The following is a 13,425-nucleotide window of genomic DNA, read 5'->3' on the forward strand; positions in this document are numbered from 1 at the left end:
AAACATACATTTATCCTTATCATGTAACTTACTACAAATGTACCATTATAGTGTTAGGATGAGAAGTCGGAGGGAGTACCAATAATAGATATTTTATGGATAAGCTGAGTTTATTGTTATTTTATTGTAATTTTATGATATATTTTGGAGACTAGTATGTCGTTGTATGTTGATGTGAAGAATAGAGAATTTTGCATTAAGCAATTTGCCACTTCAGACTTTGAAAAGAATTTTTTTGAGAGATATTTTCTGAAGGGTTACAATAACAACATGTAGGCTTACAATTTGTTAACAAGGTGCTAACTATTAGATGCTAAACCACAGGTGCTAATAGATATATTTGAATTAGTGGTTTACTTGAACCAATAAAACCCACAAAAAATTGGTATACAAGAATAGTAATGAATGCAGTTTTCTCGTTTGAATTGTTTTACATTGTCTTATTGGGGACTTTTATAGCTGACTATGCGGTATGGGCTTTGCTCATTGTTGAAGGCTGTACAGTGACCTATAGTTGTTAATGTCTGTGTCATTTTGGTCTTTTGTGAATAGTTGACTCATTGGCAATCATACAACATTTTTTTTATACAGTATATATTTTTGTGTGCATTGATATGTTTTGATCTGACTTTCAAAAACCAAGTTGATCAATTTAAACAAGATGGCAGTTAAAATGGTACCTGACTATGTCTAATAAATGCAATTTGTTTACATTGTACATTATCTATAAATAAAATCTTTTTTATTTTAGTCGATCTTACCACAACAAAAGCTCCAACAACAATAAAGATGACAGCTTGTCAACAGCTAAGATCATCAACGAAAACTTTCTCTTCCGATTTTTATATTCCTGAATGTACGATTACTGGTGAATATGAAAAACGGCAGTGTGAAGGTAAAGTCGGGTCTAAAAAATGTTGGTGTGTAGATTCTAAGGGAAGAGAAATACCAGGATCACAAATGACAGAACCAGAGGTCCCAGATTGTCATGAAGGTAGGGGAACACACATTTAAGTATTATTTATGTACATGTTCACTAGAAATAGGCTGGGGACAGATTTTATGCATACATATACCTTCTGCTGTTGTTTTTTTATTTGGTCAGGTTGTTGTCTCTTTGACACATTCCCCATTTCCATTCTCAATTTTACCTCTTAAAATTGAGAATGAAAATGGGAAATGTGTCAAAGAGACTAAAACAAAGAGCAGAAAACAGGGAAAGGCCACCAATGTGTTTTTAAAACAGAGAGAGAAAAAACAACACCCGGAGGTGTGCTTCAATTTGCCATTAAACAAAAATGTGTACTAGTTCAGTGATAATGGACATCCTACATAACTCTGAAATATATAAAAGAAACTAAAATTGAAAATCATACAAGACTATATATAGCTAACAAAGGCCAGAGGCTCCTGACTTGGGACAGGTGGTATGCTTTTTCTTTGTTTTGTAGTTGAAGCGGGAGGAAAATGCAGTGATTGATTATTTATTATAACTCATCATGCTCTTTATGTGGGTTTTTTTTCTTTCTCTTACCTGAAATTATTTTTTTTGAAAGGTAGACCTTTTAGACATATCATATAATTGCCTTCGTCTAACTGTCAATGAAACCATTAGAGCAATTATTTTGAATTCTTGCAATTTGACATATTTTAACAAATAAATAGTTAAAGCCAAGAAATAGCCAATGGTTAAGAATGCACTAACAGTTTTTCATCTCATGAATCAGTTTATTACATTTAACAGAATTTAAGAAATTGTATTAAAAATTATTTTTCCAGGAAAAAATTTGAAGCCTTGTGTTTTTGAACTATTAAAGACAAGCAGTGGATTATTAGGAGCACGACAAGCGCGCTGTACGTTTGACGGAGAATACGAAAAGGTTCAGTGTCATGTGAGAGAATGTTGGTGTGTTGACAAAAATGGAATTGAAAGAATGGGAACACGAGTATCCATGTCAACCTGGCAGCAATCTCTTGCTTGTGAAGGTATTATTTATTTATTATTATAAGAAAGAATATTTCCTACAGTGGTACTTCTTGGTTGAGTATATTTGGACCGATTTGATTTTGGATTTGTGAAGAAAACCACTGACCTTCGTTAGGAAATCTGACAATCCTGACAATACTTTGAAAAATTAAATTTTGAACCAAAATAAAAGAATTCAACAATATATGTATGCATATTGTATAATCATTACAACAGTATATTATTGCTTTTGTTTAAGATTTCATTCAACAAATTTCAAGTGTCTAGGTCATGTTCACACCACAAACTAATTTAAGAAATGACACATTATCACTGTGACTGATTAACAATTATGTGTCATCCATGCTCTAGATTGGGTGCAAATTTAAATATTCTGCAATTCAGAAAAAAACAAAATGTTGCTCGTATTCAATTATTTACATCTGAAATTATTTATTATGCTAAGAGTCAAATTTAAAGGATAGTAAAATCTGCTATTTTGTTGCAAATTCTTTGTTTAAAGATTTTTAACAATGAAAATTTTATTTCTATTTTTAGAAACAATAAAGGGAACAATGGCTCCCCCATTACTAGAAGTGACAAAGGCTCCCGAGACACCCTTCCCATATAACCCAGAAACTACCAAAAAAGTCGACGATGATAAACCAATATATAATCATGGTGACAAAAGTGATGAAACAGTAAGTCTAGGCCACATACATTATTATTGTATAGGTTACAAATGTATTTCTTTGTAAAAGTGGAATTAATTAAACATTCTCAAACATAAAAAAGAAGATGGGGTATGATTGCCAATGAGACAACTATCCACAAGAGACCAAATGACACAAAAGTCAATGAGACAACTCTCCACAATGGACCAAATTAACAACTATTTGTTACTGTACGGCCTTCAACAATGAGCATAGTCCATACAACATAGCCAGCTATAAAAGGCCCCAAACGACATGTTAGTTACGTGATAACCAAATTACAGTCTTGGGACAGGCACATACATACAGAATGTCGATGACAAAATAATACAAAACAATTTTAATACACCAACAAAAAGAAATTTGTTAATGTGTTTCTGATTTTTCTTCTGAAACTAGCAATAGGAAATCAGAATAACATTTTCTGGAGAATAGTTCAAAGTGGGTTTTTTTTATTTCACAATTTCTGTTTTGCATTTATGGTTTTGTATTGTCAGATCATTATTTTTTTTTATAAATGATAACAAAAAAACTATTTCCAATTTGAAATCTAAATGAAATTATGAATATACTTTAAATTTTGTTCTAGTATATAATAACTTATTATCTTTTTCTTCAGGATACTGATGACAAAACCCCAACTTCTGTTGATGTCAATATTGGAGGTAGGTCAGATTTATTCTGAACTTTTTATTTATGGTTTGCAGTACAAAGGTTAAAATACATAGGTCAGAGGTCAAGGACATGACTTTTCTGGGTAAAGCAAACTCATTCACAACATTGATGCTTTGACCTTTGACATTCTTATGGACACTCTTTCACTGAAATGGTCGAACCTTTCATGATTTGGAGCAAATTGAACATATCCATGATAGGGAAAAAAAATTATATGAGGTATTCATTTATGACACAAAATGAGTATTTGCACAACATTAAACACAAAAAGCAAAGAAAGGCACTTTTATTGCTTGTTTAATATAGAAGTCACAATGAGGCCTTAAACATGGAGCAAAAAAAATCTTCTCTCTGCAAGTTTAGCAACGGTTTGAGCAGAATACTTTGCAAAATGAATCTGAAAGACTTTGTAAAATGTATCACCAACAAATCTGTCCTGGCGCATAAGGAACATAATGGAAAGTAGCACATATAATTTTAAACAAAATAGTTACTAATACTAGCATAGGAAGAATCATTTCAAAAAAAATATTGTTTACTCTTTAAATAAAATACCACAGTTCTACATTTCTTCTTTTCAAGACATTTTTGGGAAGTTTGAATACAATAACTTTTTTACTTATATTTGCTAATAATAAAATACTTTGATATAGAGGACACAATTCAGTGGTATGGTTTCATTTGGTTTGAATTAAGAAAGCTGTTAAAGATTGATTATAGTAAAATTGAGAATGGAAATGGGGAATGTGTCAAAGAGACAACAACCAGACCAAATGACAAATACAACTGAAGACCACCAATGTGTCCTCAATACAGTGAAAAAATCCTGGGAAAAGATGTCATGATTCCTTATTTTACCCAAATATTAAGTCGAGAATATGGTCGGTCAATTGAATAATTTATGTATCTTTAATTATAAGGATGACTGATACCTGAAATGTATATATACACAGTACATTAGTAAATGAATAGTTAATTTTTATCCCACAATCATTTTGTCAAATTTGGGGTGTGTTTGTAACAATATATAATTGTCTTTCCTAGACACCAACATTGTTGATATCTCTTACAGGTGGTAAATTTGAAACTGAATCCGAAGACAACAGTAATATTGATAAATCAGAAAATATAAGACCAGATAGACCAGAGGCTCAAAAAACAACATTTTTACAGATCATGGCTAGTCCAGGAATATTAGCAGGTATGTATGAACTTGTGACAAAAAAAATAATAGATATCTGTATTTCTGCAAACATGCTGAAAACAAAAGTTGATAGTTTAAAAGTTTAAAAAAATTGGTTTTAGCTGATTTCATCAGATGGGAAAGAAAGGCAACAATTTTATACCACTGTTTAAAAGTCATAAATTGATTGAGAGAAAACTAATCTGTGTTACAAACTAAAACTGAAGAAACACATGAACTATAAGTTGAAAACAACCAACAACAGAAACACTGAAGTGCAACAAAAAAGCAAAGGACAATGCAACACACAGAGAAACGAACTATAAGATAACAATTGCCAATATTCTGATTGGTACAGGGTTTTTTTTACTTAAAAATTGTGGGTTGAATCTGGTTTTGAGGCTAGCCAAACCTCACGCTTTTATGGCAATGTTAGATATAACACTAATATGACAACATTACATGACAGGACTACAGTACAAATAAATGCAAGAACATTCAGGACAGAGAAATTCACAAATTAACAATATAATAGTACATTTTGACATTTGACTGGCAATTATTCACACACAATACTGCTATTTATGAAGTCTAACCACTGTCCATTCTCTAATGAATATTCATGATTTGTATTCCAGCTGTGATTGGTGGATCAGTGGTAGGATTATTATGTGCCATCTTACTGGTCATGTTCATAATCTACAGAATGAGAAAGAAGGACGAAGGAAGCTATCCATTAGAGGAACAAAGATACACAAACTATTCTTATATGAAGGCTCCAGAGAAAGAATTTTATGCATAAACTGTACACACTTAACTTGGTGCACTTAAAAACAATATGTTCTAAATATAGATCTGTTTTACGGGAAAGGGGACGTAATTCATATAGGGGAAAATGTAGCTAATGTGATCATTTGAGCTTTAAATAGTTTGAATTCAAAACTGAGTTTTCATACTAACAAAGAGAAAATAAGTGTTTAAAAACTAATTTAATATTTATATTGGTACATTGTATATTCAGATGATGTAGCTATGTGTACAAATATATCTTCTGTTTTTTTCGATACATATAAATGTATATTATTCATTCTACAGTATTTCGTTACTCAAAAAAAGTAAAGTTGCTTATTATGTGCAGCATAACAACTTTATTAAACAAACTGTATGTTGGTGTAGAATGAACATTTAGTGGATATAATTTTACAATATTTTACATGTAGTAGTTAATCAAATCAAATCAACAGTTGCACTCCATAAAATGTTGTAAGTAAGGGTTGAATTATAGGTCCTTTAATATTTTCAATATATATATGAATGATATGTATTGTAATGCCATTATATTTGGTCACAATGTGTGTTTCGTAGTAGTTTCATCAGGAGTAGGAACTATTTTAACTATCAGGGAGATTCATCAGAAAGATAAAACCTTTATCTCATTTTGGATATGCTGTAAGATATGCATGGACGTGCTAGTGATAATACCTGCATTAGATATATGTGTGATTTCAGTAGATTGGAAATACACAAGATTGAACAAAGGAATTTAGAAAAATTTATGGAAAATGACGCCTTCATCAACCATGATGAAGGCTCAAGAAAAAAAGTGATTTTTTAGAAAGACGATTTTTGTGTATCTTAATAGAAAGACGATTTTTACTTTGAAATTTTTTGTAAATATGTAACAAGAGAGTAAGATTTTTAAATTGTATTTGTTTTAGTTTTATATTTATATGTTTTTTCATCATGTAGACATTGAAAATGTACAAAATTGATCATGTATGTCATTGTATGTAATGTATTATTGGAAAATTGAAATTCAATGCAAGAAATCATCGAGATACTGAAAACTTAAAAAATAGAAAAAATCCAAAATTAAAATTCTCTTTGAAAAAACTCAAACCTGTTACATCAAGTCTTAAATTTTGAGACACAAAAGATGAGATGGCTATTGAAACAGTTAAATCATCATGATGACAAAATATGCGTGATAATATGCAATGAATTTCAATTTTTTATTTTGTTTTATAATGTATGAATAACATAGGATTTTCTCTGTCAAGGTGGTAAAGTTTTAACAGAAAAAACTCATGAACAAACTTTATAGATTTTAGAATTTTGTTTTTACGAACTCCTTTTACAAAACAATTGAATTTTATATAAATGTTAATACTTTTTTACAAGACGACTTTTTAAGTTAGAAAATGATGTTTTAATTTGGTTGTAAAAGTATGCAATATGGTTTGTATCTTTTAAACATTTTGTGTGGTTTAAGGTTGTACCAAATAAGTTATATTTTTATTGAGTATTTTTTAAAATGAATGAAATTTTTACCATCATTGTTTCTTTTTAGACACACATATTTGTTTAACATTGATGTAATATTATACAAGCAAACAAAAAAAAACAACATAAGAATATGTATTTTAACAATTGTAGAATAAAATTTTAACTTGTTTTCTTTTTTTTCATTTTTAGCAACATTCCAAAAAAGAAAACATTTAATTTGATTCATTTATTTTTGTTTGGATACAAAGTAAAAATACAATATAAACAGCAGACTATCTAAACAAACTTTATTCAGAAAAGTCGAAAGAATTTTTAAAGATTTTTTTAATGCACTAAATGTGTTTTTTATAAGTTACTTTGTGCCTGCTTTAAAATAATCTCAGCTGTGATACTTTGGAGATGTGAAAGATCACAAGAATCTTGAAATTCTAAAATTCATTTATCAATATAAAATTTTTATCCAGATAAAAAAATACTTCATCATATCACTTATAAATAACATAGGTGATAGTTATTTGTCATACAGCAATAAATATTTGATGTACATGTGGTTGCTGTATGAACTTTGAACTTCCTTTGAGGTAAACCACAGGATTTTAATCTGCATGTTAGTCATATAGACAATTATGTCACTTTATGAATATCTGTAAAAAAAAATCTCTCTTTTCATCTTTACCTTAAAGATCTTAGGGGTTCAAATGAATACAACACAAAATTTTCAGAAAAAGACTTTGAAGAGTTCTGAAATGAAGCGAAACAAACAAAATTGGTGTTTTTTATTTGTGATTTGACACAAGTTTTTATGATAGTGCTTAAAATATTTGATACAAACATAGAATGTACCCATAGTTAGATCTATTTATAGAACAGGGAAGTAATATTGTAATTTTGTTTGATTTATATGTTGACAGTTTTTCACTTGTATCAGAACAAAAGTGATTTTATTTACATGGAAGAATAGAAAGGACCAAATTATATTTGTTTCTTGCAGAAGAGAAAATTTCAGTTTATCATTTTGTACTTTGATATAGTAACCTTTTGTCAGACAATTGACACTCATAACTTTTTGGAATCTAGATTGCAACAAATTGATATATAAGACTTGTGTTAAACAAAACTTTTGCTATAATAACAAAATCTTAAAATAAAAAAATCTTGAAAAATCTGAAAAATGTCAACATATGAATAATTTTAATTAGGGCAAATAATGTTTATGTATTGTTGTTTTAATCTACTATATTTTACCAAATGAACCATTGTTTAATAATATTTCAAAACAAGTAAACTTAAAAGATTTGTGTGTATATATATTGATAATCCCACCGAAAATTATTGGAGATATTTTTTCCTATAACCACAACATGTCCTGTACATGAAAATGATAATATGATTTACAAATGAGAAAAAGATAACAGCTTATCTTAAAGACATCAAGGAATAAACTTTCAAAACAATAAAAAAAAACTCAACTTATAATTTTTGAGCCTGTAATTTTGAACAAGATTGTTTCAAGGAATACATAGGATTATAGGGAAATATATCTCCCAATGATTATGTCTTGTTTTTTAAAAGATGAACAAAAGCAGCATTTTTTTAACAGTTGGGTGGTTTTATAATTTCATTTCACACATCAACCATAATTGTTTTTAGTGAAAAACCTTATGAAAAATGTGAGTTATAAATACAAATTTTCTAAATACCAATATTTTATTTTGTGATATTATTTGTGTTGTTGAGTTACTTTTAGAACAAAGACTAAAACCTTCTATAAGGTTACCATAACTTTCCATAGAAAATCAGGTCCAACGAAGGTCAACATGGTCCAAGGTCAAAGTTGGTGTGTTTTTACAAGCCAGTCACATTTAATTTCCAGGACTTATGTCTTTTCAGTAAAATAACTTAAAGTATGCTGTTTAAATAATAATTAAACACATGTATTGCTTGTCTCCATATGAGCCTCCTTTAGTTAGGAGCACCATCATGAGTTACGGCATATACATATACTAATGTTATGTAAAATAAATTTGCAATATTTTTGCTTGTTTACCAACAATATAATTTTCTATGATACTTATTATTACCATGATGTCACATTTCTACATGAATGCCTTAACTTAAAATGTCTACTTAAATTTGCAATTTGTTCTCAAAGTAAAAATCTCTACTGCTACTTTATCGGTTAATGATTTTAAAAAATTACAATTATTGAAGACTTTTCACCAGATCCATTTTACTTAAAAATAAAGAGTTAAAAGCAAGACATTTGAAATATTTACCAAAATTTGCCGTGTATAAATTATAGCATTATAATCTACCTCTTACTAATTGAGAATAACTATGTTGATCTTCAAACTTCATCTGTTCTGACGACCATTCTGTTCTTCCAAATATAGTTACCTCATTTTCATAAACTGTACATAAATAACATGAAATAAATGTCTTATTTTCAATAATGGCTTCTGTTTTACTTATATGGATATTTCAGGATTATACAAAAATAAGGAGATGTGGTATGCTTGCCAATGAGACAACAATCCACAAAAGTTGAAATGAAGTGGATGTTAAAATTATAGGCATCTTTACTGGCTTAAACAATAAGAAAAAAACAAACCGTATAGTCAGTTATGAAAAGCTCGGACGTTAAAAAAATATTCAAATGAAATAGATGTAAGCAAATATAGGCAACGATATGCATACAGCCTTTAAAAATGAGAAAAACTGTACAGTCAGCTATGAAAGAATCTGACATGAAAAAAATATGAAACCATTCAATTGGAAAAACTTTACAATCTTATTTATAACAAAACAATTTGAGGAAAACAAAATTGACAGAGATGATCCACTGAACTGCCGACTCCTGACTTGGAACAGATACACACAGATGTCTGCATGGAAGGAGGCACTTATCCTGTTAACTGGCTTGGTCCTGCTCTATTTGGAGTTTTATGCAATAAATATTTTCATATAATTGACTTTTGACTCTGGAATATATAATTTGTCGACTGGTTACCTTGAACATCATGGTACCAAGTCGTGAAAGAGCAAGATTAAAATAAGTAAAACCAAGCTTTCAATCGGTACAATCTATTGGGAAAATTAACTGCTTAACATTTTTTTTTCACTACATAGTCATTGGAAAACAGAAAATTTTCCTCTCAAATTACACGGATTATATGTTTGATATTACTTATTTTGGTTGCCCTTACTTGACAGAGTACCATGATGTCCAAGGTAACCTGTCGACAAACTTTAAAAACTGGAGTCATAAGCCAGTAATATGAAAAAAGTCTATTCAATCAGTTTCGGATTGTTGCCTAATAAATTCATCTTAAAAATGGATTTATGTTTTTTTGGGAAACTAATGTTGGCTTCAAATCATTCAAGTCTTTAAGAAAATTAAATTTGTGATATCCTGACATCTCATATATATGTGTTGAAGGTTAAAGAAATATCATCTGAAGGATCACATGAAAATGCATCATGGATCTTAACCTCATGAGAAGGCACACTAAATCAAAACTTCATAAGAATGCACTCAGTGGCAATGGACTAGAACCTCAAGATAATGCACAGTGAATCAGAACCTCATGATACTACACTGGATCAGAACCTCGTGAGATTGAACACTAGATCAGAACCTCATGAGAAGGCATACTGGACCAGAACCTCCTGAGAATACACACTGAATCAGAACCTCCTGAGAATACACACTCGATGAGTACCTCAAGAGAATGCTCACTGAATCAGAACCTCATGAGAATACACACTGAATCAGAACCTCGTGAGAATACACACTGGATCAGAACCTCATGAGAATGAACACTGGACCAGAACCTCATGATACTATACACTGAATCAAAACCTCATGAGAATACACACTGGATCAGAACCTCATGAGAATGCACACTGGATCAGAACCTCATAATAATGCACACTGGATCAGAACCTCATATGAATGCACACTGAATCAGAACCTCATGAAAAAACGCACTGGATCAGAACCTCAAGAGAATGCACACTAGATCAGAACCTCATGAGAATGTACACTGAATCAGAACCTTATGATAATACACACTGGATCAGAACCTCATGATAATGCACACTGAATCAGAACCTCGTGAGAATACACACTGGATCAGAACTTCTTGAGAATGCACACTACATAAGAACCTCATGATACTACACACTAAATCAGAACTTCATGATAATACACACAGAATCAGACCCTCATGATACTACACATTGAATTAAAACCTCGTGAGAATACACACTGGATCAGAACCTCATTAGAATGCACACTGGATCAGAACCTCATGAAAATGCACACTGAATCAGAACCTCATGAGGATGCACAATAGATCAGAAACTCATGAGAATGCCGCTGGATCAGATCATCATGAGAAAGCAAACTGAATCAGAATCAGAACCTAACGAGGAGGCACAATAGATCAAAACCGCATGAGAATGCACACTGGATCAGAACCTCATGGGAATGTACACTGAATAAGAACCTCATAATACAACACACTGAATTAAAACCTCATAAGAAAAAATGCACACTGGATCAATCCATATGAGAAGGCACACTGAATCAGAACCTCATGAGGAGGCACAATAGATCAGAACCTAATGAGAATGCACACTGGATCAGAACATCATGAGAATTCACACTGTATCATAATCTAATGATACTACACACTGAGTTAAATCCTCATGAGAATACACATTGGATCAGAACCTCATGGGAATGCACACTGGATTAGAACCTCGTGAGAAGGCACACTAGATCAGAACATCATGTGAAGGCACACTGGATCAGAACCTCGTGAGAATACACACTGGATCAGAATATCATGAGAAGGCACACTGGATCAGAACCTTATGACAATACACATTGGATCAGAACCTCATGACAATACACATTGGATCAGAACCTCATGAGAATACACACTGGATCAGAACCTCATGAGAATACACACTGGATCAGAATATCATGAGAAGGCACACTGGATCAGAACCTTATGACAATACACATTGGATCAGAACCTCATGACAATACACATTGGATCAGAACCTCATGAGAAGGCACACTGGATCAGAACTTCGTGACAATGAACACTGAGTCAGAACCTCATGAGAAGGCATACTGGATCAAAACCTCATGACAATACACACTGGGCCAGAATCTCATGAGGAGGCACAATAAATCAAAACCTCATGAGAATGCACACTGTATCAGAATCTTATGATACTACACACTGAATTATATCCTCATGAGAATACACACTGGATCAGAATCTCATGAAAAGGCACACTAGATCAGAACATCATGTGAAGGCACACTAGATCAGAACATCATGTGAAGGCACACTGTAGTAGAACCTCGTGAGAATACACACTGGATCAGAACCTCATGTAAAAAAAACACTGGATCAGAACCTCGTGACAATACACAATGGATCAGAATCTCATGAGAAGGCACACTGAATCAGAACCTCATGACAATACACACTGGATCAGAACCTCATGAGAATACACACTTGATCAGAACCTCATGAGAAGGCACACTGGATCAGAACTTCGGGTGAATGAACTCTGGGTCAGAACCTCATGAGAAGGCACACTGGATCAGAACCTCAATACAAAACACACTGGGTCAGAATCTCATGAATAGACACATTGGATCAGAACCTCATGAGAAGGCACAGTGGATCAGATCCTCATGAGAATGCACACTGAATCAGAACCTCAAGAGAATGCACACTGGATCAGAACCTCAAGAGAATGCACACTAAATCAGAACCTCAAGAGAATGCACACTGGATCAGAACCTCCTGAAAATGCACACTGAATTAGAACCTCAAGTGGTACACTGGATCAGAACCTCATGAGAATGCATACTGAATCAGAACCTCATGAGGAGGCACAATAGATCAGAACCTCATGAGAATGCACACTGTATCAGAATCTCATGATTCTACACACTGAATTAAATCCTCATGAGAATAAACACTGGATCAGAACCTCATGAGAATGCACACTGGATCAGAATCCCATGAGAAGGCACACTAGATCAGAACATCATGTGAAGGCACACTAGTAGAACCTCGTGAGAATACACACTGGATCAGAACCTCGTGACAATACACACTGGATCAGAATCTCATGAGAAGGCTCACTGAATCAGAACCTCATGACAATACACACTGAATCAGAACCTCATGAGAATACACACTTGATCAGAACCTCATGAGAAAGCACACTGGATCAGAACTTCGAGAGAATGAACTCTGGGTCAGAACTTCATGAGGAGGCACAATAGATCAGAACCTCATGAGAATGCACACTGTATCAGAATCTCATGATTCTACACACTGAATTAAATCCTCATGAGAATACACACTGGATCAGAACCTCATGAGAATGCACACTAGATCAGAATCCCATGAGAAGGCACACTAGATCAGACCATCATGTGAAGGCATACTGTAGTAGAACCTCGTGAGAATACACTGTACACACTGGATCAGAACCTCATGTGAAAACACTGGATCAGAACCTCGTGACAATACACACTGGATCAGAATCTCATGAGAAGGCAC

At 32.3% G+C, this 13,425-nt stretch overlaps 1 protein-coding gene across 2 annotated transcripts in view; it reads left to right on the plus strand.

Moving 5' to 3' along the window:
* LOC134690743 (syndecan-3-like) overlaps positions 1-9,276 on the plus strand; it is a 44,154-nt gene extending 34,878 nt beyond the window's left edge. For both annotated transcript variants that reach the window (XM_063550794.1, XM_063550795.1), the window contains exons 4-9: positions 752-994; positions 1,780-1,986; positions 2,525-2,667; positions 3,299-3,344; positions 4,427-4,555; positions 5,176-9,276. In XM_063550794.1, coding sequence (XP_063406864.1) covers positions 752-994; positions 1,780-1,986; positions 2,525-2,667; positions 3,299-3,344; positions 4,427-4,555; positions 5,176-5,339 — 932 coding nt within the window. In that variant the 3' untranslated portion in view covers positions 5,340-9,276. The remainder of the gene's footprint in view (positions 1-751; positions 995-1,779; positions 1,987-2,524; positions 2,668-3,298; positions 3,345-4,426; positions 4,556-5,175) is intronic.
* Positions 9,277-13,425: the final 4,149 nt, after the last annotated feature.

Source organism: Mytilus trossulus, chromosome 11 (genome assembly GCF_036588685.1).
Source record: "Mytilus trossulus isolate FHL-02 chromosome 11, PNRI_Mtr1.1.1.hap1, whole genome shotgun sequence".
In the NCBI taxonomy this organism is placed as follows: Eukaryota; Metazoa; Mollusca; class Bivalvia; order Mytilida; family Mytilidae; genus Mytilus; species Mytilus trossulus.